We start from the raw sequence: 25274 nt of genomic DNA, 5'->3' as shown, positions 1-25274 counted from the left end.
ATTTTGGGAAATCTACAGTGAAGTGAAGAGTTATCAAATGTATGTGTGTGATGTGTGTATGATACCGAGGGTTTCATGATTACTGAACTGTGTTTTGCTTATACAGAATGGCTTATACACACACAATTTTCCCTTGAGTTGTCTTGGAAACAGACTTGCATCTTTCCGCTGGGAGTAACATACTATATTTGGTGCCATGTATTAACAACTTGGGTCCAACATACCACATTACAGTGACTTGAGATACCATAAGTAAGGGAGTCCAGTAACCATAGAACTGTTCAACTGTCATAAAACAACCATTCATGACACTTCTTTAGTTTGAAGGAACTCTGCAGCCTCTCACTGTGTGGTATTCTATTCTATTCTATTGTATGTATCCCTTACATTTCCTATACTATTCTATTCTATGTGTCCCCAAACTTTAATATTCTATTCTATTCTTCTTTATCTCCAAACCTCTCATGCCCAGTTGTTTGAAGTGAAAATGGCAGTGGAGAAGCGCTTGGCATTCTCTATTGTGCAGTTCCTGCGAGATCAAACACACTGTGTTGCTTTGAATTCCGATGAGCAGGAAAGCCTCGAAGGTAGGTCAGTGTGGGATCACTGTCTGTTCACAAAGTTTTTGCTAAAACTGCTTATAAAATACTGCATTCAGCTCTCTCCAATTCAAGGATTTGTAAACACATTTGGACTATAATAACATATGCACTATGTTATCTGATGGACCTATAACCATAATATAAACAGTTCAATTGAATCGAAGCTACTCAGTGTTTACTATTATGCTATTGCAACACTGTTTTTGCCCTTGGAGTTGCCATACAATGTTTGGAGACCACCTTCAAGATCAACTCCAGTGACTGTCATCTCGCAGCACCACAACCTCTCACTGAAATATTCCTCAACTCTCTCCTCAAGGTGGGAAGGTTACTCTCTGATTCACTACCTTGTTTCAAACTCTTTTACCCAATCTACAACATGCATCTGTCTGTGTGCAGTTAATCAATCATGCTCAATTCAGTTGTAATCTCGCAAATGCAGTACACTACAAAAGGAAAGGTGTGTATAATGCTTGATAGACAAATGTGACTGCATTTCATTAGAATGACCAGAATAACCTGGTGCTACCAGAGACATCCCCGTCACCAGAAGACACAGAAAGGGCAGAACAGTTGAAGAATGAAGGTACTTGACACTTTGAATATGTATTGTAGACTTCTGATAAATACACGTTGGATAAGTTCAAGTGTACTACAGTTTGTTTGCATAGTGACATTGTTTGGTAATTTTGTAGTAACATTTGTCAGTAGACGTGATCTGATCATCAGACTGGCATTCTCTCAAAAAGCGATACCTCCATTTCATACGCAGGGAACAATCATATGAAAGAGGAGAACTACAGCTGTGCGGTGGAGTGTTACACAAAAGCCATCGATTTAGACCTCCGAAACGCTGTCTACTACTGTAACAGGTACACATAAGCACTTCTGAATTGGTCAAGATTTAACACTGTACTCAAATGAGAAATGCAGAACATATGTGTAACACCTATATTATATACACTACCGTTCAAAGGTTTGGGGTCACTTAGAAATAACCTTGTTTTTGAAAGAAAAGGCGGCCAGCATCCCGGAGTCGCCTCTTCACTGTTGACGTTGAGACTGGTGTTTTGGGGGTACTATTTAATGAAGCTGCCAGTTGAGGACTTGTGAGGCATCTGTTTCTCAAACTAGACACTCTAATGTATTTGTCCTCTTGCTCAGTTGTGCGCCGGGGCCTCCCACTCCTCTTTCTATTCTGGTTAGAGACAATTTGCGCTGTTCTGTGAAGGGAGTAGTACACAGCATTGTGCGAGATCTTCAGTTTCTTGGCAATTTCTCGCTTGGGATAGCCATCATTTCTCAGAACAAGAATAGTCTGACGAGTTTCAGAAGAAAGTTATTTGTTTCTGGCTATTTTGAGCCTGTAATCGAACCCACAAATGCTGATGCTCCAGATATTCAACTAGTCTAAAGAAGGCCAGTTTTATTGCTTCTTTAATCAGAACAACAGTTTTCAGCTGTGCTAACATAAATACAAAAGGGTTTTCTAATGATCAATTAGCCTTTTAAAATTATAAACTTGGATTAGCTAACACAACGTGCCATTGGAACACAGGAGTGATGGTTGCTGATAATGGGCCTCTGTAAGCCTATGTAGATATTCCATAAATATACAGCCGTTTCCAGCTACAATAGTTATTTACAACATTAACAATGTCTACACTGTATTTCTGATCAATTTGATGTTATTTTAATGGACAAAAACAATAGCTTTTCTTTCAAAAACAAGGAAATTTCTAAGTGACCCCAAACTTTTGAACGGTAGTGTATGTATGTCTAAGTCCCTATTGTGAACAGTTGGAGTATAACTCTTACGATAGACTTGTTTCATGCATACACAATGCCCTCATAATTGCTGTATGTTTGAGCTGAAAGACATGGCACACAACAGCCTCGCGTGCCTTGTCAGACATACAGTAGGTCTGGTGAACTAGACTACTAGCTATAGGAACACCAAGCTGCTGCAGCCTTTGCATGCCTTATTGATCTGAGTCCTAATAAATGAACCAGTGCGTCTGGTTGTGTGGCTGGCTGTTGCTGTTATCATCACCGCAGGGCTGCAGCACACAGTAAACTGGGGAACTACACAGAGGCAACGGGAGACTGTGAAAGGGCCATAGGGATCGACCCTAGCTACAGTAAAGCCTATGGGAGAATGGGGTGAGTTAGACATGGGAGGGAGTGGAAATGTCTGGTCTTAATTTAGTTTATTATTTTGACAATTTTAAAAACAAGCATACATAAAACTTGAAAAAGGCATACATGTACATGAGTAAAATCACCAAGATAACACACAAAGTCAGGACTTATTTCCATTGTGGTCATGTATCTTTTGAGGAATATGACATTTCTTTTTGGTACTGTTTAAGGAGCAATAGCATCTGTTGACTGGTATGGTTCGTATGAGATGATAGAGCAAGAATATGGCTTGAAAATAGTCATTATTTTGCTCAGGAGTTAAACTCACTGCACTGCTCCAATGTCTCTTATTCCATTTTTCTCTAGATTGGCATTGACTGCTATGAATAAGTACCCAGAGGCCATCTCCTACTTCAAGAAAGCTCTGGTTTTAGATCCAGAGAATGACACCTACAAATCCAACCTGAAGATCGCTGAGCAGAAACAAAAAGAGGCATCCAGTCCTGTAAGTAGTGCTGCTGAAGTTTTTAACTCAATTTCACATTGTTAGCATTAACACTGCATGTAATAATGTGTCATTACTCCCCTACAAATACGGTCACTACACCTCCAAGAATATACACTTTATTTACATTTGAACAAAACTTTCAGAAGGATTCTTCATGTATTACACTTATCTTATATCCCACGGGTACCCAAGTGTATCAAGATGTCCCAGTTGTGTCAACAGCCAGTGTTGGGGAGTAGTGAACTACATATAGTTCAACTAGTAATTTAATTACATTTAGCAGTAGCTTGGTGGTAGTTGAACTAAATTCAACTCTAGGTAGTGTTTTTTAGTAGTTCATTTATTTTTTGCCATGGAGCAGTGTAGAAATCACTGGAACTACACATTACTTTTTTCTTGAAAAGAAAATATGAGTGAAGTAGGCAAGAATTTCCTTTTTTTATGGCATCAGACATGCCTAATTATTACTTGAAACATAATTTTTGTGTTTGATAAGCTAAATTGCACATTCTGTTGACATCTGACTCCAGAGTGAATTGTTCTTGCAATTTGTAGTCTATAACATTTCAGATTTAGTAGTTTGGATGTAGTGAACTACTATTTCAAAGTAACTTTAGTTCAGTAAACTATATTTAGGTAGCTTTAGTGTAGCTTAACTTCTTCCAGTGTGAAGTAATGATATTATATATACGGACAGATTTATCTTGTCAGATTTAACTTAACGAAGCCTTTGAATGTTTTCTTGTTACAGATGGCTATGGGACTGGGATTTGACATGGCCAGCCTTATCAACAACCCTGCCTTCATCAGCATGGTAAGACTGAGATTAGTGATGGGCTAGAATAAACAACTGCACACAGCATACCTGGGTGGAAAAATATTTAGTTTACTTTAAGGTACTTTAGGTGTGCTTACACGGTGCACCAGTTGTGGTAGGTGGGGGCATGCACTTTAGGACTATTCCATTGGTTCCATCACAGTGGGCAAGCTAAATCAAGCTTACCTGCAGTATTTGAAAGAAAACTAATACTATATTTGACCCAGGTCTGACGCACATTGCAGTCTTTCCAGGGCCATCCCTTGTCTAGACAAATCCTAGACATTGGTTCCTCATACTTATTTTATGAGTGTTTGTGATACAGTTACTAGTGAAGAATGCTTCCTAAAATTGACCCCATGCCTGACACGGTTGGCCTGGTTTTCCACCAATGCCATTGTCAAGGGGCCAGGGGACTTTTAAGGGGCTGATCATGACTGGTTGATTGAACAGTTGGCAGTAGGAATGCCTGCCAGGCAGAGTGCATGTCTTTATAAGCATACCGATCCTTCATGGAAGCAGCTGGGCTGAAACCTTGAATAGTTTTACTAGACAGCTATGACATTGTTGTGATGCTAAGTAGCCATGCTACTAGAGAATGCATCTCGTTCCTCTTTAACACTGTTAACTGTCTTTTTCACACATTTAAATGGGCGACATGGTGATTTTCTGCTGGCTTTGTGCGCGTTCACAGGCCGCCAGTGTGATGCAGAACCAACAAGTGCAACAGCTGTGAGTGTTCTGCATGTTTAAGCAGCATACCCAGGGCTGTGTGGCTCAATAGTGTGAAGCTACATCCTCAACTTTTCCTTAATCTGCACTGATTATGATAAATAACCCCCACTCTCTGAGGGTGTCTCAGAGGTGGGATATGCTACAAACACACTTGTGTGAAAGTAGGACAAATGTAAGCGCCCACAAAAGTGTTATTATTAAATAGATGAAAGACACCCCACTGAAACTATTGAGACACAGCCCATCAAGATGTTTTAGTTTACAAAAATACCCTCCATCCCCCTAATTCATAATGCTGTTATCATTGCTTTAAGTCAGAATTGAGGAATTACTGTTCAATTATGCTCAGATGTTTTTGTTGAAATGGCGTGTGACACGTTTATAACTCTTGGATTCTCTCTCGTCCTCGCTCTCTCTGTGGGCAGTATGTCAGGGATGATGTCCAATGCGGTCGGGGGTCCAGCAGCAGGAGTGGGAGGACTGTCTGACATCTCCAGCCTGATTGAAGCGTACGTCAGCACCACAGGGTCATGACTGTAACATACACAGGGACTCTCTGCTCCTGACCTTAGGGCTCAAATTACACATTTTAAAAAGCAACAGACAGATCAAGGATTACCTAAAAGTAAAGGCTAAATTTTGGTCCAACATTTCTTTTGCTCAGAATTGTGAGGGACTCAAAGTAGCATGCTTCATCTATCTGTATGATAATCTACTTGACACAAGGACCACATTAACCTAGTATGTAAAGCAGAGAAACCCTAAATGCCAGCCCGGCTGGCCTCTGTTTGCAGTGGTCAGCAGTTTGCCCAGCAGATCCAGCAGCAGAACCCAGAACTGATCGAACAGCTGAGGAACCACATCCGCAGCCGCTCCTTCAGTGGCAGCGCTGAGGAGCACTCGTGATCCACACAGGTCTGTGTACTAGAACACAGAGGTTAGGGCTCACTTTTACAGGGTGCATCTCCATAGTCTAAAGAGGCTTCCTCCCCTTCATGTGCTCTAATGGAATGGTGAAAAGCAACATGGAGATTTTACCTGCTTTTACCTGTCCAGTTATATTAATAGCAGAGATTCTACGTGTGCTTTTGTTTTAGCAGCAATAGATGGATCAGGATCTGGTTATTAATGACAAAATGTTATTACAATGTTGTTACACAAGGTGAAAAGGATGTTTGAATAACATGCATGTTTCTTCCCTTCAGCTTACATTTCAATAGAGGAAGGGCAACCATATGTCGTGATTACAATCTCTACACCCATTCCTTAAACTCACATCACCGGCAGAGCTGGAATGAAGAGACAGACGGAGATGGGGATGATGGCACTTTACTGGGACTGTATCTTCAGAGAGGACGGGAGAGATGTGAAACAGTCTACACCTTCTACATACCTAATAAGAAGAGAAAGTATCCAACACATTCTATGTAGATACTCAAACAGGAAATAGAGTATCAACCACATTCTAGACACCCAATTAGTTTCAAAAACATTCCCACCAATCTGGAGAAAGAATATTCTACACAGTTCGAGACCCAATCAGGAGACAGTCTCAACTAATTATTCTAAATATCCAACCCAGTGCACAGCAAATATTTAATCTTTCCTCAATAATGTTCCATTCCAAATGGATTTCTGTGTTTTTCTATAGTGTGTTGTAGTAGCAACGTGGAAACCATTTCCGTGTTCCTATACTTTGGTATATTTTGTTGATCCTTTGGTCCGCACTGATTTCACTGATCCAAAAGAATTGTACGTAGGAGAATGCAGGGGTGTATACAGTGAGGTGAAACATTTAGATAGAAATTAAATTAATAGAGCTGATAGGATTCCCTATTCTACAGTACCAGTCAAAAGTTTAGAAACACCTACTCATTCAAGGGTTTTTCTTTATTTTTACTATTTTCTACATTGTAGAATAATAGTGAAGACATCAAAACTATGAAATAACACATTTGGAATCATGTAGTAACCAAAACATTGTTAAACAAATACAAATCTATTTTACATTTTAGATTCTTCAAAGTAGCCACCCTTTGCCTTGATGACAGCTTTGCACACTCTTGCCATTCTCTCAACCAACTTCACCTGGAATGCTTTTCCAACAGTCTTGAAGGAGTTCCCACATATGCTGAGCACTTGTTGGCTGCTTTTCCTTCACTCTGCGGTCCAACTCATCCTAAACCATCTCAACTGGGTTGAGGTCAGGTGATTGTGGAGGCCAGGTCATCTGATGCAGCACTCCATCACTCTCGTTCTTGGTCAGATAGCCCTTACACAGCCTGGAGGTGTGTTGGGTCATTGTCCTGTTGAAAAACAAATGATAGTCCAACTATGCGCAAACCAGATGGGATGGTGTATCACTGCAGAATGCTGTGTAGCCGTGCTGGTTAAGTGTGCCTTGAATTCTAAATAACTCTGGGTCTTCCTTTCCTGTGGCGGTCCTCATGAGCCAGGTTCATCATAGAGGTTGATGGGTTTTGCGACTGCACTTGAAGAAATGTTCAAAGTTCTTGAAATTTTACGGATTGACTGACCTTCATCTCTTGAAATAATGATGGACTGTCATTTCTCCTTGCTTATTTGAGCTGTTCTTGGCATAATATGGACTTGGTGTTTTACGAAATAGGGCTATCTTCTGTATACCACCCCTACCTTGTCACAACACAACTGATTGGCTCAAATACATTTAGAAGGAAAGAAATTCCACAAATGAACTTTTAACAAGGCACACCTGTTAATTGAAATGCATTCCAGGTGACTACCCCATGCAGCTGGTTGAGAGAACGCCAAGAGTGTGCAAAGCTGTCATCAAGGCAAAGGGTGGCTTCCTTGAAGAATCTCAAACATAAAATATATTTTGACTTGTTTAACACGTTTTTGGTTACTACATGATTCCAAATGTGTTATTTCATAGTTTTGATGTCTTCATTATTATTCTACAATAATAGAACATAGTAAAAATAAAGAAAAATCCTGGAATGAGTAGGTGTGTCCAAACTTTGGACAGGCACTGTACATGACAGGCAATACGAACTGTATTGTGTATAACAGATACATCTTCACGTTCTGTAACATTGCTCCTTTCAGAACTGACCCCTGGATTTGACTTAAAATTGCTTTCAGTAATTGCATTGAGTGAAAGGGAGGAAGGAATTAAGGAAGGAAGGAGTTAAGGAAGGAGAGAAATGGAGGAAGGGGTTGTTCAGGAAGGAGTGAAAGGGATAAAGGATGCATCTGTGAAGTATTTGAACTGGGAGCACATTCCTTTTTCTCATGACTACATGAGTTACACACGACAGCAGGGTTACATTGTTTTCTATCCTATCATGTTCAGACAGTTATTTTTGTACCAAATTATTTGTTATAGTTACTGTTGGATGAAACAAAGACCCTAAGCCTTGATCATGTGGATCTCTATCATTGCATTGGATAGCAATTATCAGACTGCTAATTTGAAGATAAAAGGAAATGTGTCCTTGAAAGTATGTATAGTGACCATGTCTGCACCCCTACCCTCACCCTGTATTTACTAATGATTGCAACCATAGCAAACACACAAATATGTCAATGCCATTTCTCTTTTGATTCTATTTCATTTGACATCACTGAAACAATGTTGATAGTATGGGACTTATTCAGCCTTAATGATTTTGCATGCTTTTCCATCTGATATTTATTGTCAGACACTTAACTGAAGCTAATGAATATTGTGTAAAACAGAGCAGCATAATGTTTGGTCAACAAATATATGTCTCAATAAAATGTCTTGAAATTGATCATTGTTGAGTTCTGAGTCTTGTAGTGAAATCATATAATTAAATCACTTTGGAGACAGATTTGTACTTGATAAAGACTTTAGCGAAGCACAACAAACTAGGGATTAAGTTGTTTTTTTATTCACATTTAAATGCACATTAATTTAAAATCATAATTGTTTTGCAAAGAAAACATTAAAAACATCTGTTAAAACATGATCAGCTTGGGGTGTGTACTGATGATATAGGTGCAAAGTTTGGTAGTTGGTCCATTGAGATGTATAGTGCTCAGTTCTAGAAGAGTCTTAGCTCTCACGGCTCATGTATGGACAGACCACACACACCTGTGCAATGTCATCGTATTCATAAGTCCTCTTCAGAAATGTGTCGGTCAGTCTCAGGCCAGATATACTCTGAAACACAAGCAAATGGTGATTAGCTACAATTACCAACTGCAAATGTTAACAGTAATAGCATAACATACTGTAATAAGCCTTGGCTATGCTTAGTGTTACAATGTATTCTAATGTGAAGAAGTGGGCACCTACTTGCAGGCCCTGGACAGAGGAGAGGAGTTTGAGGGGCAGAGAGAGCGAGGCACTGGGGCTGACTTTGCCCAGCTGTCTCCCTGATACACCACACCAGTGGATGGAGCGGGTGTTACACATCTCCAGCACCAGGTCCATGGTCCTTTCACTGCAACAACACACACAACTCGGCCATCAGATTTGCCACCAATGCTCCTTAAAGAACACATCACAGTACTTTGTATTCCTCTGTAAACTGGCCATCTCTTTACACAAGACGCAAAATCCACTGGATGATGCTCATCTACAAAACCCTCTTAGGCCTCACTCCCCCTAGCCGACTAAACTCTACTGCACGACTTAAGATGGTGTGCTGAGATACCCATTGCAACCCTCATCCTCTAATTACAGCCCCTGATCTGCTATTCACATTCTATTAACAGTTCCCAAAGCAAACACATCCCTGGGTCGCTCCTCTTTTCAGTTAGCTGCAGCTAGCGACTGGAACAATTTATAAAAAACATTTAAGCTGGAAAGTTATGTCTTTGTCTCAGCTTTGAAGGACTCAGTCATGGACATTTTCACTGACAGCTGTAGCTGTTACACAAACAAATAATGTAGGCTGCTGATTGTGGTGTCTGTTTACTGTACAGTCGAGGCCAAAGGTTTTGAGAATGACACAAATATTAATTCACACAGTCTGCTGCCTCAGTTTGTATGATGGCAATTTGCATATACTCCAGAATGTTATGAAGAGTGATCAGATGAAAGTCCCTCTTTGCCATGCAAATGAACTGAATACCCAAAAAACATTTACACTGCATTTCAGCCCTGCCACAAAAGGACCAGCTGACATCATGTCAGTGATTCTCTCGTTAACACAGGTGTGAGTGTTGAAGAGGAAAAGGCTGGAGATCACTCTGTCATGCTGATTGAGTTCGAATAACAGACTGGAAGCTTGTGGTGCTTGGAATCATTGTTCTTCCTATGTCAACCATGGTTACCTGCAAGGTAACACGTGCCGTCATCATTGCTTTGCACAAAAGGGCTTTACAGGCAAGGATATTTCTGCCAGTAAGATTGCACCTAAAACAATCATCTATCGGATCATCAAGAACTTCAAGGAGAGCGGTTCAAATGTTGTGAAAAAGGCTTCAGGGCGCCCAAGAAAGTCCAGCAAGTGCCAGGACCGTCTCCTAAAGTCGATTCAGCTGCAGGATCGGGGCACCACCAGTACAGAGCTTGCTCAGGAATGGCAGCAGGCAGGTGTGAGTGCATCTGTACGCACAGTGAGGCGAAGACTTTTGGAGGATGGCCTGGTGTCAAGAAGGGCAGCAAAGAAGCCACTTCTCTCCAGGAAAAACATCAGGGACAGACTGATATTCTGCAAAAGGTACAGGGCTTGGACTGCTGAGGACTGGGTTAGAGTCATTTTCTCTGATGAATCCCCTTTCCGATTGTTTGGGGCATCCGGAAAAAAACGCTTGTCCGGAGAAGGTGAGCGCTACCATCAGTCCTGTGTCATGCCAACAGTAAAGCATCCTGAGACCATTCATGTGTGGGGTTGCTTCTCAGCCAAGGGAGTGGGCTCACTCACAATTTTTCCTAAGAACACAGCCATGAATAAAGAATGGTACCAACACATCGTCCGAGAGCAACTTCTCCCAACCATCCAGGAACAGTTTGGTGACGAACAATACCTTTTCCAGCATGATGGAGCACCTTGCCATAAGGCAAAAGTCATAACTAAGTTCCTCGGGGAACAAAACATCGATATTTTGGGTACATGGCCAGGAAACTCCCCAGACCTTAATCCCATTGAGAACTTGTGGTCAATCCTCAAGAGGCGGGTGGACAAACAAAAACCCACAAACTCTGACAAACTCCAAGCATTGATTATGCAAGAATGGGCTGCCATCAGTCAGGATGTGGCCCAGAAGTTCATTGACAGCATGCCAGGGCGGATTGCAGAGGTCTTGAAAAAGAAGGGTCAACACTGCAAATATTGACTCTTTGCATCAACTTCATGTAATTGTCAATAAAAGCCTTTGACACTTATGAAATGCTTGTAATTATACTTCAGTTGTAACGCTCGACGGAAGGACGAGACCAAGGTGCAGCGTGGTACGTGCTCATGCTTCTTTATTAAAACCGAACACCAAACAAAAGAACAAAAGAACAACGAACGTAACGTCTTAAAGGCTACACAGAACTAACAAAAAACAACATCCCACAACCTAAGGTGGCAAAACAGGCTGCCTAAGTATGATTCCCAATCAGAGATAACGATAGACAGCTGTCCCTGATTGAGAACCATACCCGGCCAAAACATAGAAACACAAACCTAGAAATAAAGAACATAGAATGCCCACCCAAATCACACCCTGACCAAACCAAATAGAGAAATAAAAAGGCTCTCTAAGGTCAGGGTGTGACATCAGTATTCCATGGTAACATCTGACAAAAATATCTAAAGACACTGAAGCAGCAAACTTTGTGGAAATTAATATTTGTGTCATTCTCAAAACTTTTGGCCACGACTGTATGTTTGCACCGCTATTATTTGTGCTATGCTGCTTGTATTGTGGTCTGCCATGTTTTGTGAAATCCCTTCTTGTCGTGATGTGCTTCGTCTCTGCCTACTTTGTCCCTCATGCCTTTGTCTGCCCTTATTAATGCTTGTACCATGTTGTGTTGTTGCCATAGGTCTCCCTTCGTGTAGCGTGGTTGTGTCTATTGTCTTGTTGTGCTTTGTTTCCACTGTCTGTCTGCTGATGTATATGTACTTTGCCAAGTCTGTTCTGTCCATGTTGTCAATCTTCTCTTACACTTTCTTTTAATCCCCACCCCACAAGGCCTTTTGCCTCTTGCCAGACTGTCAATGTAAATAAGAATTTGTTATTAATTGACGTGCCTGGTAAAATAAAACATATAATTGAATTATACATACACTACCAGTCAAAAGTTTGGACACACCTACTCATTCAAGGTTATTTCTTTATTGTTACTATTTTCTACATTGTAGAATAATAGTGAAGACATCAAAACTACGAAATAACACATATGGAATCATGTAGTAACCAAAAAAGTGTGAAACAAATCAAAATAGATTTTAGATTTTTCAAAGTAGCCACCCTTTGCCTTGATGACAGCTTTGCACACTCTTGGCATTCTCTCAACCAGCTTCACCTGGAATGCTTTTCCAACAGTCTTGAAGGAGTTCCCACATATGTTGAGCACTTGTTGGTTGCTATTCCTTCACTCTGCGGTCCAACTCATCCCAAACCATCTCAATTGGGTTGAGGTCGGGTGATTGTGGAGGCCAGGTCATCTGATGCAGCACTCCATCACTCTCCTTCTTGGTCAAATAACCCTTACACAGCCTGGAGGTGTGTTGGGTCATTGTCCTGTTGAAAATCAAATGACAATTCCACTAAGCGCACACCAGATGGTTAGTGTATCGCTGCAGAATGCTGTGGTAGCCCTGCTGGTTAAGTGTGCCTTGAATTCTAAACAAATCACTGACAGTGTCACCAGCAAAGCACCCTCACACATCACACCTCCATGCTTCACGGTGGGAACCACACATGCAGAGATCATCCGTTCACCTACTCTGCGTCTCACAAAGACAAGGCAGTTAGAACCAAAAATCTCAAATTTGGACTCATCAGACCAAAGGACAGATTTCCACCGGTCTAATGTCCATTGCTCGTGTTTCTTTGCCCAAGCAAGTCTCTTCTTCTTACTGGTCCTTTAGTAGTGGTTTCTTTGCAGTAATTCGACCACGAAGGCCTGATTCACGCAGTCTCTGAACAGTTGATGTTGAGATGTGCCTGTTACTTGAACTCAAACATTTATTTGGGCAGCAATTTCTGAGGCTGGTAACTCTAATGAACTTATCCTCTGCAGCAGAGGTAACTCTGGGTCTTCCTTTCCTGTGGAGGTCCTCATGAGAGCCAGTTTCATCATAGCGCTTGATGGTTTTTGCAACTGCACTTGAAACAACTTTTAAAGTTCTTGAAATGTTCCAGATTGATTGACCTTCATGTCCTAAAGTAATGATGGACTGTCGTTTCTCTTTGCTTATTTGAGATGTTCTTGCCATAATATGGACTTGGTCTTTTACGAAATAGGGCTATCTTCTGTATACTACCCCTACCTTGTCAAAACACAACTGATTGGCTAAAACACATTAAGAAGGAAAGAAATTCCACAAATTAACTTTTAACAAGGCACACCTGTTAACTTCTTTGTGATAGGGGGAGGCATTTTCACTTTTGGATGAATAGCGTGCCCAGATTGAACAGCCTCCTACTCTGTCCCAGATGCTAATATATGCATATTATTACTATTGGATAGAAAACACTCTGAAGTTTCCAAAACTGTTTGAATGATGTCTGTGAGTATAACATCCCCAAAAAATCCAAACAGGAAGTGAGAATTCTGAGGCTGGTCGATGTTAAACTCCTCGCCTATTCAATTCCCTGTAATATATGGATCTGTTTGCACTTCCTACGCCTTCCACTAGATGTCAACAGTCGGTAGAACGTTGAATGAAGTTTATACTGTGTTGTGGGGCCGGATGGGAGGGGAATGAGTCAGTGGTCTGGCAGATTGCCAGTTCCTGGTCACGCGCTTTCCTCATGATATCGCCTTGCGTTCCATAACTTCTACAGACATGAAGGAATGCTCCGGTTGGAACGTTATTGGATATATATGATAACAACATCCTGAAGATTGATTCTCTACTTAGTTTGACCAGTTTATTCGACTTGTAATATAACTTTTTGAAGTTTTCGTCCGACGTTTGCCTGCATCTGCGCGAGCGTTTCGACACGTGTACTACACATGCTAGCAAAATTAGCTACTTGGACATAAGTAATTGACATTATCGAACAAAATAACGATTTATTGTGGAACTAGGATTCCTTGGAGTGCATTCTGATGAAGATCATCAAAGGTAAGGGAATATTTATGATGTAATTCCGTATTTCTGTTGACTCCAACATGGCGGAGAAATGTTGTTAAATCTGAGCGCCGTCTCAGATTATTGCATGGTGTGCTTTTAAATTTATTTTTAAATCTGACACAGTGGTTGCATTAAGAACAAGTGTATCTTTAATTATATGTAAAACATGTATCTTTCATCAAAGTTTATGATGAGTATTTCTGTTATTTGACGTGGCTCTCTGCAATTTCTCTGGATATTTTGGAGGCATTTCTGAACATGGCGCCAATGTAAACCGAGATTTGTGGATATAAATATGCACATTATCGAACAAAACATAAATGTATTGTGTAACATGATGTCCTATGAGTGTCATCTGATGAAGATCATCAAAAGTTAGTGATGAATTTTATCTCTATTTCTGCTTTTTGTGACTACTATCTTTTGCTGGGAAAATGGCTGTGTTTTTCTGTGGATATGTACTGAGCTAACATAATTGTTTGGTGTGCTTTCCCCGTAAATCCTTTTTGAATCAGACACGTTGGCTGGATTCACAACATATGTAGCTTTAATTTGGTGTCTTTCATGTGTGATTTCATGAAAGATTGATTTTTATAGTAATATATTTGAATTTGGCGCGCTACATTTTTTTCTGGCTTTTGGCCAAGTGGGACACTACCGTCCCACATATCCCAGAGAAGTTAAGTGAAATGCATTCCAGGTGACTACCTCATGAAGTTGGTTGAGAGAATGGCAAGAGTGTGCAAAGCTGTCATCAAGGCAAAGGGTGGCTACTTTGAAGAATCTCAAACACAAAATATCTTTTGATTTGTTTAACACGTTTTTGGTTACTACATGATTCCATATGTGTTATTTCATAGTTTTGTCTTCACTATTATTCTCAATGTAGAAAATAGTAAAAAGAAAGAAAACCCCTGGAATGAGTAGGTGTGTCCAAACTTTGGACAGGTACTGTAGGTCCATCCATCCATATGATTATACCTGCAGTTGGTGATTTTACAGGTGATGTCGAAGGGTTCCTCTAGGTTGACGGTGTCTGGGATCATCTCCAGTGATAGTCTGACGTCTCCATAACCTGGAGCCTGGCAGAGACAAGTGGAAAAACAATACCTTGTTGAAGGTCGACTGAGACCAAAACGTTGATAAATAAGATCCATTATATTGTTGGAAGCATCCAGATTACCGGTATGCTGGAGTTTTTATTTTTTTTAATAAGGAGATAAGAGGAAAACCAATTCATGCTGGGTCAACACAAATGTAATTATTACACTGTCTGATCCAGGCAATAGCAGATACATTTTGGACCGATTTTCTTTATTTTAGGCTCACAAGAAGCGCATCGTCTGGGACCATGATTGCACTGTGTTTTGTATTTTTGGGTGGTTGTCTGGTTGGTAAACCCTGGGCAACAGGCTTCATGACATCACATTTTGCATAATTTTGACAAATTTGGAAACTGTAGAATGACTACATTATCCAATTGAAAATATAATCTTCATTTTGAGCTATGTCATTGTAATTGTCCAATGACTCACATTTTGTCAACAGCCCAGGTATGACTGACAAGACCATCAACACCACTCAACAAAGACAACCACAGCATTGAGACTGAGGATGTCCTGTTATGCAACAACCATATACTATAACTAAGAACCATATCATGTAACTGAGAATGCTCTGGTACCATTCTCTGTAGCTGGCTTGTCTGCAGCCTTCCTTTCTCTCCTAAGTTGGTCTTCCACACGATGTCCAGTTTACCGATGACCGTCACGCCCTTGATGACACCCGCCTTCTCTGCAAACTCAGATTTGGGCTTCAGGCAGTAGAGGTACTGGCGCGTGTCCATGGGCTGCAGATAAGACATCTTCCCAAATGTAGAAGTTCTGGAACACAGTCAGGGTGGAGAAGTCTGAGCTGACACTGAAAACCTATTACCTTTGACATAGTAGGGGCGCCTTGACCTACAGTGAGAAGACCTGGTGAATGCTGTATCTTGTACGCAGCATAGACTTCAATCAGAATAGTCATACAGCTTTCACAGTCAAAATGTCTCAACAAAAAAAGCAGTAAAATAACACAAAAAATGTACACTAGAAAAACACAAGATATCATGCTAGCATAATCTATACAGATAAACTCTCGTCGAATTCGCTTTCTCCTCTTCACATTTATCTTTCTTATATTACTGCCTTTTTACTGTACAATACAAACATAACACTAAAATGTGTGTGTGTGTCCCCCTTACCCTTCGTCCCCAGTCTCCACGGTGTTGAGCTCGGTGACATTGTACATCATGGAGGGCTCCAGGGACACTTTCTCCATGAACATGGGCGACGTGGTGATGTTCTGGATCTGGGCCTCGAGAAACACCTCGTCTGTCTGGGGGTGGGGGTAAGGGGTCAGCGCTAACATTAGCCGCTAACGCTAACTAGAGGAACACCTCCTCAAAAGGACTTAACTGGGCAGCACTTTGACTTCAATTCCTTTCAATGTACTTTACAACATATTGGCCCCTCAAGGGGAAACTGTAGATTTCATTTAGGCCTAGTGTGTGTCAGATTTTTCTGAAAGCATGTGATTTATACAGTTAGATTCTAGAAAACACCATGAGGTACCTGTATAACTTACACTAGATTTTGGCATGTATGAACGTGTCCGAAATATTCAGACATCATTAGAACCCCGGTAAGACAGGGTTTTCATACCTTCGTCAGTCCTATCAAAATCAACCAGCAGGGCCAAAATGGAGTAGCAAAGTCTGCTCAGTTTACCTTTGAGGAGTGGATTAGTACTCAACTGAACAGAGGAGTGCTCAGAGATTAGTTCATGCCTGAAATTCAAAGGCTAGTGATTAAGTAGGGACCATGGACAGAAACATTCTGCCAGACGGACGGACAGACTGGGGTTATTGTTACAGAGCAGAGCACCTCTCCACATCTCCCATGCCGAGACAGACCTGTCATCAAACCCAACACAAAAAACTGATCAGACACATCTCAAATAGCTTTTGTCCAGAGCCTTATTTGAAGAATGTTTTACTTGATCTGATTTATTCAGACTCTTGAAAGAGTTTATTTTAGATAAAGAGTGAACATATAAATTAATAAAATCAGATTAATAATCACCAACACTAAAATCATCATTAAAATGAACATCCCTTCCCATCAGAGATTGGTACTGGATTTTGATTGAAAACCATCATTCAAATCTACATTTGAATCCAATCATTCAAAAGACCTGTAGAAATGGAAACCCCAATACAATCATACAGACCTAGGCTATGTCTGAAATGGCACCCTATTCACTAGATAGTTCACTACTTTTGAGCCTTACGGGCCCTGGTCAAAAGCAGTGCATATATAGGCAATAGGGTACAATTTAGAGCCCTAACCTAGACCCATGATGTTGATTTCACCCTATGAGGATGGATTGTTTGATCAATGCGCTTCCATTCTATTTCCCATGAATCTCTCTGGCATCACGCCCACCTACTACCCAATTGCACAAGTCCTGTGAGAGATGAGTTAGCGAGAGGGCTCAAGCGGCGAAGAGAAAAAAAACAGAGTAACGGCCAAATAGTGGGAAAAGCATTGATCACCCTTTACTAAAGCAGCATCACACATCTGTTTCCTTTGTGAGAAGTAAAGTCTTACTATATGGGTTTTTATTCTTCATATTTTTCCCCCTGCATGCTTTTCCCTTATTTTGCCATTGCTCATGTTCATTGGCTCCAGAGAAAGACAGACAGAGGTTGCTGCAACAAAAAGGATTAAGAAAGCGAGAGTTAAGAGCAATGAAAACAGAAAAACGATTACCACGGAACTGAGGTCACTCTAATGGAGAAAATAAAAACACAAGAGACCATAAACAAATGAAGGTTACATGCCAAATGAAAGTGACAATACATCTTGTTTCATACGCTAACAAATGAAATGCTACTAATATGCAAATGAGAGAATAAAAAGCTAATTTGACTATGTGTCGCCAATGGAAAATGCCTGACCATGGAATGAAACATGATATACAGCAAACTCTATGTTTGTGATGTCATCTAAAAACCAGAGGTGGAATTGATAGTGGAAATGTATGGAAAAAGATCTGACTATGTATGAGTGAAGATAGCTAGCATGTTGACAAAGGTGGAAAGTTGAATAAGTCGGTAGGATGACTGTATTTGTCATTGTTTTGGTTCAGGTAATAAAAGAGTGAGGTAAGTGCAGCTGAGAGAAAGAGGGAAAAAAACATACCTCTGCATTGTAGAACTTGGTTTTGACGTCGAGCGGCTTCAAAACCTGATTGAGAATAGATTGCAAGCTAAATGACGCCGATTTCTCAAATGATTTCTCAAAAGATTCCTCCATTCAACAGCGACAATAAACCTCCCTTCACAAAATTAGAAAATAACACCATTTATCTCTGAAAAAGCTCAAATCCATGAGCCAAGAAATTTGATTTAAAAACGGTCAGTATAGCTTATACAAAACGTATTGTTACTGTAAGAGAAGTTGGATTTAGTTTCTTTGTGTGACTTAGAGCAGATCCTTTCTGAGACTGAGGACAGTAAGTAGGTAGTGAGATAGTTCGGTAGTCAAAAGCCAAAGCTTGTGTGCTACTGCTAATTGCCTTTTCTCTGTCATGGACCTGTGACATTGCTCAGAGTTGAGGTCTGGTTTCTAATATAACTCTGTGGGAGCATGGGGGAGCAAATATAAAGGACGCTTTGAAACTCACCTGAAATTTAAAGAACTTCCTGAAGTATAGCTTCTCTCCCGCCTGTGTGGTATAACTGACTGCACAAACCAAGCTAGAATAGAGAGACCAAAATTCCTTGAATATTAGCATTCAAATGAACTCCTAACCATCTTTGCAGATGTGTTGCTGTAAATCTTGCCCATTGTTGTCTCGAGTGACACCCCTTTCCCAGAATTACATAGGGCAATGGTCAAAAGTATGTTATTTCTGATTTAGTCCATGTCAGAAAGGAAAGCATACATGTGAGTTCCAATCTCTTTGACTTCATGGTGAATGACATCATCGATGCAGGACTCAGGCTTCAGCTCTGTGACTGTGTTGTTGGACGCTGATAGGTTTAGCCTCTGAGAGCTGGTCTGAAGGTCTGCCTGTAAGACATGACAAAAATGGGGATTTCACTTAAAATTGTATGAATAGGACAAGTGGATTCATCAATGAGAAAGAGATTGGTTAAACATGTTTTCATTGGATTGATGTATATCTGTACTGTACCTTTACTAGTATGTCCTTGACCTCTTGGGTGCTGTCATTGTGCACACTAATGTAACTTGAGAAGGTCTCGCCAAGGAAAATATTTCTGTGCAGAGGACAATTGTTACGCAAGTGTCACACACAAAGATAATGGACTCACATGCCCACTGAAGAACAAAAACGAGACAATGCTTTTCGGTGAAAATGATGGTCAAAATTAAGGCTAAGTATTCCTGTGAAAGGTTGTCTTGCAAGAAATGTGATGATTCTATACTGAAACAGATCAAGAGATACTGACAGAAATGATCGGCCAGGGGGAATGAAAGATTTAAACTGCCAGTCTGATTGTTAAATGCTAGTTGTGTGTGCCTCTACATGTTTCATCCTGCTCTATATGTCAAAGAGTTCAAACGATTGTTGCTGTAGTGTTATTTACCCAAAGTTCTGAGGTAGTGTGAGCATCTCTCCCAGCATTAACGCCTCTGCTCCTTTAATAGTGGATGGGTCCTCTTTCATTAGCCGACCAAACAAATCCCCTGTAGAATGCACGCACGCACATATACACACATGTGCACGCAGGTATGCACACACACATACAAATTACTCTCATACAATGCCTTCAGAAAGTATTCACACCAATTGACTTGTTCCATATTTTGTTGTGTTACAAAGTGGGATTAAAATGTACATAATTGTAATTTTTGCTCAACAATATACACAAATACATTGTCAATGTGGGAAAAAAAAGAAAACCGCTAATATATTTTGACTAGATAAGCATTCAACCCCCTGAGTCAACACGTTAGAATCAACTTTGGCAGCGTCTTTCTGGGTAAGTCCCTAAGAGCTTTGCACACTTGGATTGTACAATATACAGCGCATTTGGATAGTATTCAGACCCCTTCACCTTTTCCACATTTTGTTATGCTACAGCCTTATTCTAAAATTGATTAAATAGTCCCCCCTCATCAATCTACACAGAATACCTCAATGACAACGCAAAAACTGTTTTTTAGATTTTGGGGGGGGGGGGAAATGAATATTAAATTTACATAAGTATTTAGACCCTTTACTCAGTACTTTGCTGAAGCACCTTTGGCAGCGATCGAGTCTTCTTGGGTATGACATTACAAGCTCGGCACATCTGTATTTGGGGAGTTTCTCCCATTCTTCTCTGCAGATCCTCTCAAGCTCTGTCAGGTTGGATGGGGAGTGTTGCTCCACAGCTATTTTCAGGTCTCTCCAGAGATGTTCGATCGGGTTCAAGTCCGGGCTCTGGCTGGGTCACTCAAGGATATTCAGAGGCTTGTCCCGAAGCCACTCCTGTGTTGTCTTGGCTGTGTGCTTAGGGTCGTTGTCCTGTTGGAAGGTGAACCTTTTCCCAGTCTGAGCGCTCTGGAGCAGGTTTTCATCAAGGATCTCTCTGTACTTTGCTCCGTTCATATTTCCCTTGATACTGACTAGTCTCCCAGTCCCTGCCGCTGAAAAACATCCCCACAGCATGATGCTGCCACCACCATGCTTCACCGTAGGGATGGTGCCAGGTTTCCTCCAGATGTGACGCTTGGCATTCAGGCCAAATAGTTCAATCTTGGTTCCATCACACCAGAGATTCTGTCAGAGTCTGAGAGTACTTCAGGTGCCTTTTTTACAAACTTCAAGCGGGAAGTCATGTGCCTTTTATTGAGGAGTGGCTTTCGTCTGGCCACTCTACCATAAAGGCCTGATTGGTAGAGTGCTGCAGAGATGGTTGTCCTTCTGGGAGGTTCTCCCATCTCTTTTGCTCTGACATGCACTGTCCACTGTGGAACCTTATATAGACAGGTGTGTACCTTTCCAAATCATGCCCAATCAATTGAATGTAAGTTGTAGAAACATCTCAAGGATGATCAATGGAAACCGGATGCACCTGAGCTCAATTTCGAGTCTCATAACAAAGGGTCTGAATACTTTTGTAAATAAGGTATTTCTGTTTTTTTATTTTTAATACATTTACAGAAATGTCTATAAACCTGATTTCGCATTGTCATTATGGGGTATTGTGTGTAGGTTGATGAGAATGTTTTATTTTATTTTAAATACATTGTAGAATAAGGCTGTAACGTAACAAAATGTGGGAAAAAATCAAGGTGTCTGAATACTCTGAATGCACCGTATCAAGTTGGTTGTTGATCATTGCTAAACATTCATTTTCAAGTCTTGACATAGCTATTCAAGCAGATTTAAATCAAAACGGTAACTAGGCCACTCAGGAACTTTTAATGTCGTCTTGGTAAGCAACTCTCCAGTGTATATTTGGCCTTGTGTTTTAGGTGATTGTCCAGCTGAAAGGTGAATTTGTCTCCCAGCGTCTGTTGGAAAGTATACTGAACCAGGTTTTACTCTAGGATTTTGCCTGTGCTAAGCTCGATTCCATTTATTTTAATCCTGAAAAACTCCTTGGTCCTTGGCGATGACAAGCATAACCATAACATGATGCAGTCACCACCATGCTTGAAAATATGAAGAGCGGTACTTAGTGATGAGTTGTGATGGCTTTTCCCAAAAAATAATGCTTTGTATTCATGACAAAACCATTTTTTTGCCACATTTTTTGCAATATTACTTTAGTGCCTTACTGCAAACAAGATGCATGTTTATAGAATATTTTTATTCTGTACAGGTATCCTTCTTTTCAATCTGTCATTTACGTTAGTATTGTGAAGTAACTGCAATGTTGTTATCCATGCTTAGTTATCTATCACAGCCATTAAACTCTGTAACTGTTTTCAAATCACCACTGGCCTCATGGTGATATCCCTGAGCGGTTTCCTTCCTCTCTGGCAACTGAGTTAGGAAGGGCACCTGTATCTTTGTAGTGACTGGGTGTATAAATACACCATCCAAAGTGTAATTAATAACTTCACCATGCTCAAAGGGCTATTCAATATCTGTTTTTTTTATTTATTTTTTTATTCAATAGGTGGGTGCCCTTCTTTGCCAACCATTGCAAACCTCCCTGGTCTTTGTGGTTGAATCTGTGCTTGAAATTCCCTGCTCTACTGAGGGACCTTACAGGTAATTGTATGTGTGGGGTACAGAGATGGGGTAGTCATTTAAAAATCATGTTAAACAATATTATTGCACAGAGTGTGTCAATGCAACTTATTGTGACTTATTTAGGCTAGAAGAAAAAGAAACGCACACCTATTTAGGCGAGGTGCTGGCTAGCGGAGTAGAAAACTTAAAAATAAAGGAGAGCCGCACACCCATAACAAAAGGGTTGAATACTTATTGGCTCAAGACATTTATTATTTTAATCTTTAAAGAATTTGTAAACATTTCTAAAAACATAATTCCACTTTGACATTATGGGGTACTGTGTGACACAAAATCTCAATTTAATAAATGTTCAATTAAGGCTGTAACACATTTTGGAGAATACTTTCTGAAGGCACTGCATCTAGCTAAGTGTTGTTGAGGCACATAAAGAACTTGACACAATGCCAGAAATGTTTGACTATATCTATACATTTTTCCCAGATATTATCAGTCAGTCTCCTCATATGGGCCCTGTACGTTTTGTAGCTTTAATATTGATGATCAATGTCAACATTCTAAATATTTGAGTGAAAGGCAGCCTTTAGAGGAGCAGCGTGGGAGATACGAGAGCTGGGTGGCATAAAAACTTTCACAACTTATTTTTATTTCTCCTATATCGTGTTCTAGTAGTTTATTTCGATTTACAGCCAGATATGCCTTTATTCTCCCCCCTGTATAAATAGCATCCCTACCCAGAAGTGTCAGTGTGATTTATGGGTTCAGTGGAGTTGGGTTACCAGCACAGCGCTCACATTGCAGTAGGTAGGTCTCCGGCAGAAGGAAAAATAAACACTGTAAATTCTCTTTAGGCCTGCACGACTAAACTTGGGAGCCGGTTAGACAAAGCCATTCCTGGGATCCCTTAGTGAGTCAGTGGAGGAGGCAGACAGATGTGGCTGCCTGGCTTTAATACTGATCGCCGACTTCACATAATTTCCCCAGGTTAATTAATGTATTGGCTCAATTCATTTCACTGTCGTCATGCCTAGAATGTTAATTGGAGGCTTAACCCCAGTAAAGGAAAGCTTAGCTGATTTACATGTCCTCATACATATCGTTCCAATGAATATAGGATTGCATGCAGTTTTCTAATAAATAATGTTCCCATGGGTAGTGAAATGTAGAATCGTGCATCTGTTTTTCTCTCTGAGGAATACTGATTTCAAAGAGAAATATGACATGTGAATGTGTTGTTATGGACCAGGGATTTACAGCACTACATGGAAGTAGTCAGTTCTATCAATGCTTTTACCATAAGCCTACTGTGGACTTGAAATATAATATATGCCATTTAGCAGACACTTTTATTCAAAGCGACTTCCAGTCATGAGTGTATAAAGAAAATATGGGTGCCCCAGAGGGAATTGAACCCACGATCCTTGGCATTGCAAATGCCATACTCTACCAACTAAGCAACACAGGAGCCACACAGAATCATAGGAACTAGCCTATTAGTTCTATGTTCTATATTTATATCTATAGCCATAGCCTATGTAATGTATTTCGAATCACTGCAGCAAAGCAAATTGGATAGGCCTAATAAATATTCTACAACTCTACTACATGTTGGGGTAAAATAAATCAAGGCTTACCTGGGAGGTCTCTATCTTCACATGTTACTGGCATGTTAGTGAAGAGAGTGGGTTTTGTTAACCGCATCACTGTGAAAGCCAAGGGAGCAAAGATTGTTCAGTTAGGCTTAGGCTAGTTTACTTGCTTGCAATTTTAGATGGAAATTCCATGGGTAATCTAGACCTCTCTCAAACAGCCTAGATATCCTAATGTCTGCCAGATAAGAACAGCCTCCTTTAACATTGTTTCCAGACAAAGTTTTTCAGGCCATACTTTGTTTGGATAGTCCCCTATAGGCCTAGATGGCCTTCGGATGGTCAAACTATCAACAAACTAACAACTGTAACTCACTTGCATGCAAGATGTTGCATGTAAATAGACTGCATGTGAGGCTATAGCTAAGATTAGGTTTAGGTTCAAATAAGGGGTCTAGGGTTAGTGTTTTCCCGATTAGATGATTCAAATCAGTGGTTAGTTTCAGTTATTTGATAGATTAGTTGAGGATCTATAAACCATCTGAAGGTTACTATCCAAATAAATGTTAGAATTCCTCCTTGCCACAGCAGTCTTTCTTTGTCAGGTGTTCTCTGATTAATAATTTAGGAAAAGTTCTAGCTACACCCAATCCTCTATTATGCTGCTGCTTATTACAATACCAAAAGATAACTTCCCCTTCCATCTGTGATAATATTAGGGTAACCAGTCATAATACCGTAACACATACCAGGTAGCTAGCTATTTGAATGGGTCTATCAAGATGTCTGAGACTTGTGTATTCAGCACACTGTTGCTACGTTGAGGTCTCAAAGAAACTAACTTTTAGAGTGAATAGTTAAGTAGTGGACAGGTAAGAAACGCTCATCAGATCAACAACAATTCGGTCATTTGAGCTACCTAACTATTGAAAATGAACAGAAAAAAGACACCGTCAACACCACTCGATACTAGGTATTCAGCGGCAGCGAGCTAGCTTGTTCATTATCGTTCAGTTAGCAAGCTTATTTGACGTTCGCTTAGCAGCTAGCTTGTAAGCCAGTAGCCATGATCAGCTAACGTTAGCAAGCTGTCAGTGTCAGATGTAAACAACCTCTTTTCAGATATCCACATTAGCTAAATGTTTAACGCAACCCTAGCGAGTATATTGCTTAAGCCATTATTTTATACACGGTTACCATTTATTTAACTCCGTAAAATACCTTTTAAAGCAAGTAGATGCTCTTGTTTTGCCTGATTTACTTCCATTTTGTCTTCAGAGTTCGGTTGAACTTTCACCTGGCAATATCAGCTGACTATAGGAAACGCAGAGGGACAATTTTGGGAGATCCCTCGTGTTGGCATTG

General features: G+C 40.4%; 2 protein-coding genes across 4 annotated transcripts; one reads left to right on the top strand and one right to left on the bottom strand.

Moving 5' to 3' along the window:
* Positions 1 to 487: 487 nt before the first annotated feature.
* LOC120025434 (small glutamine-rich tetratricopeptide repeat-containing protein beta-like) lies at positions 488 to 5710 on the top strand. Of its 2 annotated transcripts, none has more exons than XM_038969955.1 (10): positions 488 to 587; positions 818 to 921; positions 1116 to 1188; positions 1375 to 1474; positions 2661 to 2765; positions 3111 to 3249; positions 4004 to 4066; positions 4764 to 4801; positions 5230 to 5313; positions 5599 to 5710. In XM_038969955.1, the coding sequence occupies exons 1-10, from the start codon at positions 488 to 490 to the stop codon at positions 5708 to 5710; spliced, it is 918 nt and encodes a 305-aa protein (XP_038825883.1). The 2 variants fall into 2 exon arrangements, with proteins under 2 accessions (XP_038825883.1, XP_038825882.1); XM_038969954.1 differs by having other exon boundaries at positions 1107 to 1188.
* Positions 5711 to 8681: 2971 nt separating this feature from the next.
* Positions 8682 to 25224, bottom strand: LOC120026025 (trafficking protein particle complex subunit 13). 2 transcript variants are annotated; one of them, XM_038970802.1, is made up of 13 exons: positions 25131 to 25224; positions 23955 to 24023; positions 19718 to 19817; positions 19303 to 19387; positions 19051 to 19178; positions 18790 to 18862; positions 18306 to 18350; positions 17874 to 17891; positions 16304 to 16437; positions 15743 to 15941; positions 15040 to 15140; positions 9111 to 9258; positions 8682 to 8975 (listed from the first exon to the last, which is right to left on the bottom strand). In XM_038970802.1, exons 1-13 carry the CDS (start codon positions 25174 to 25176, stop codon positions 8868 to 8870), a joined length of 1254 nt encoding a protein of 417 aa, XP_038826730.1. In that variant the 5' UTR covers positions 25177 to 25224; the 3' UTR covers positions 8682 to 8867. The 2 variants fall into 2 exon arrangements, with proteins under 2 accessions (XP_038826730.1, XP_038826731.1); XM_038970803.1 differs by lacking the exon at positions 17874 to 17891.
* Between the last annotated feature and the right edge of the window lie 50 nt (positions 25225 to 25274).

The sequence above is a fragment of the Salvelinus namaycush genome, chromosome 31 (genome assembly GCF_016432855.1).
Source record: "Salvelinus namaycush isolate Seneca chromosome 31, SaNama_1.0, whole genome shotgun sequence".
Lineage (NCBI taxonomy): Eukaryota > Metazoa > Chordata > Actinopteri > Salmoniformes > Salmonidae > Salvelinus > Salvelinus namaycush.
Note: the sequence above shows the minus strand (reverse complement) of the source record. Positions and strands in the feature narration are given on the sequence as shown.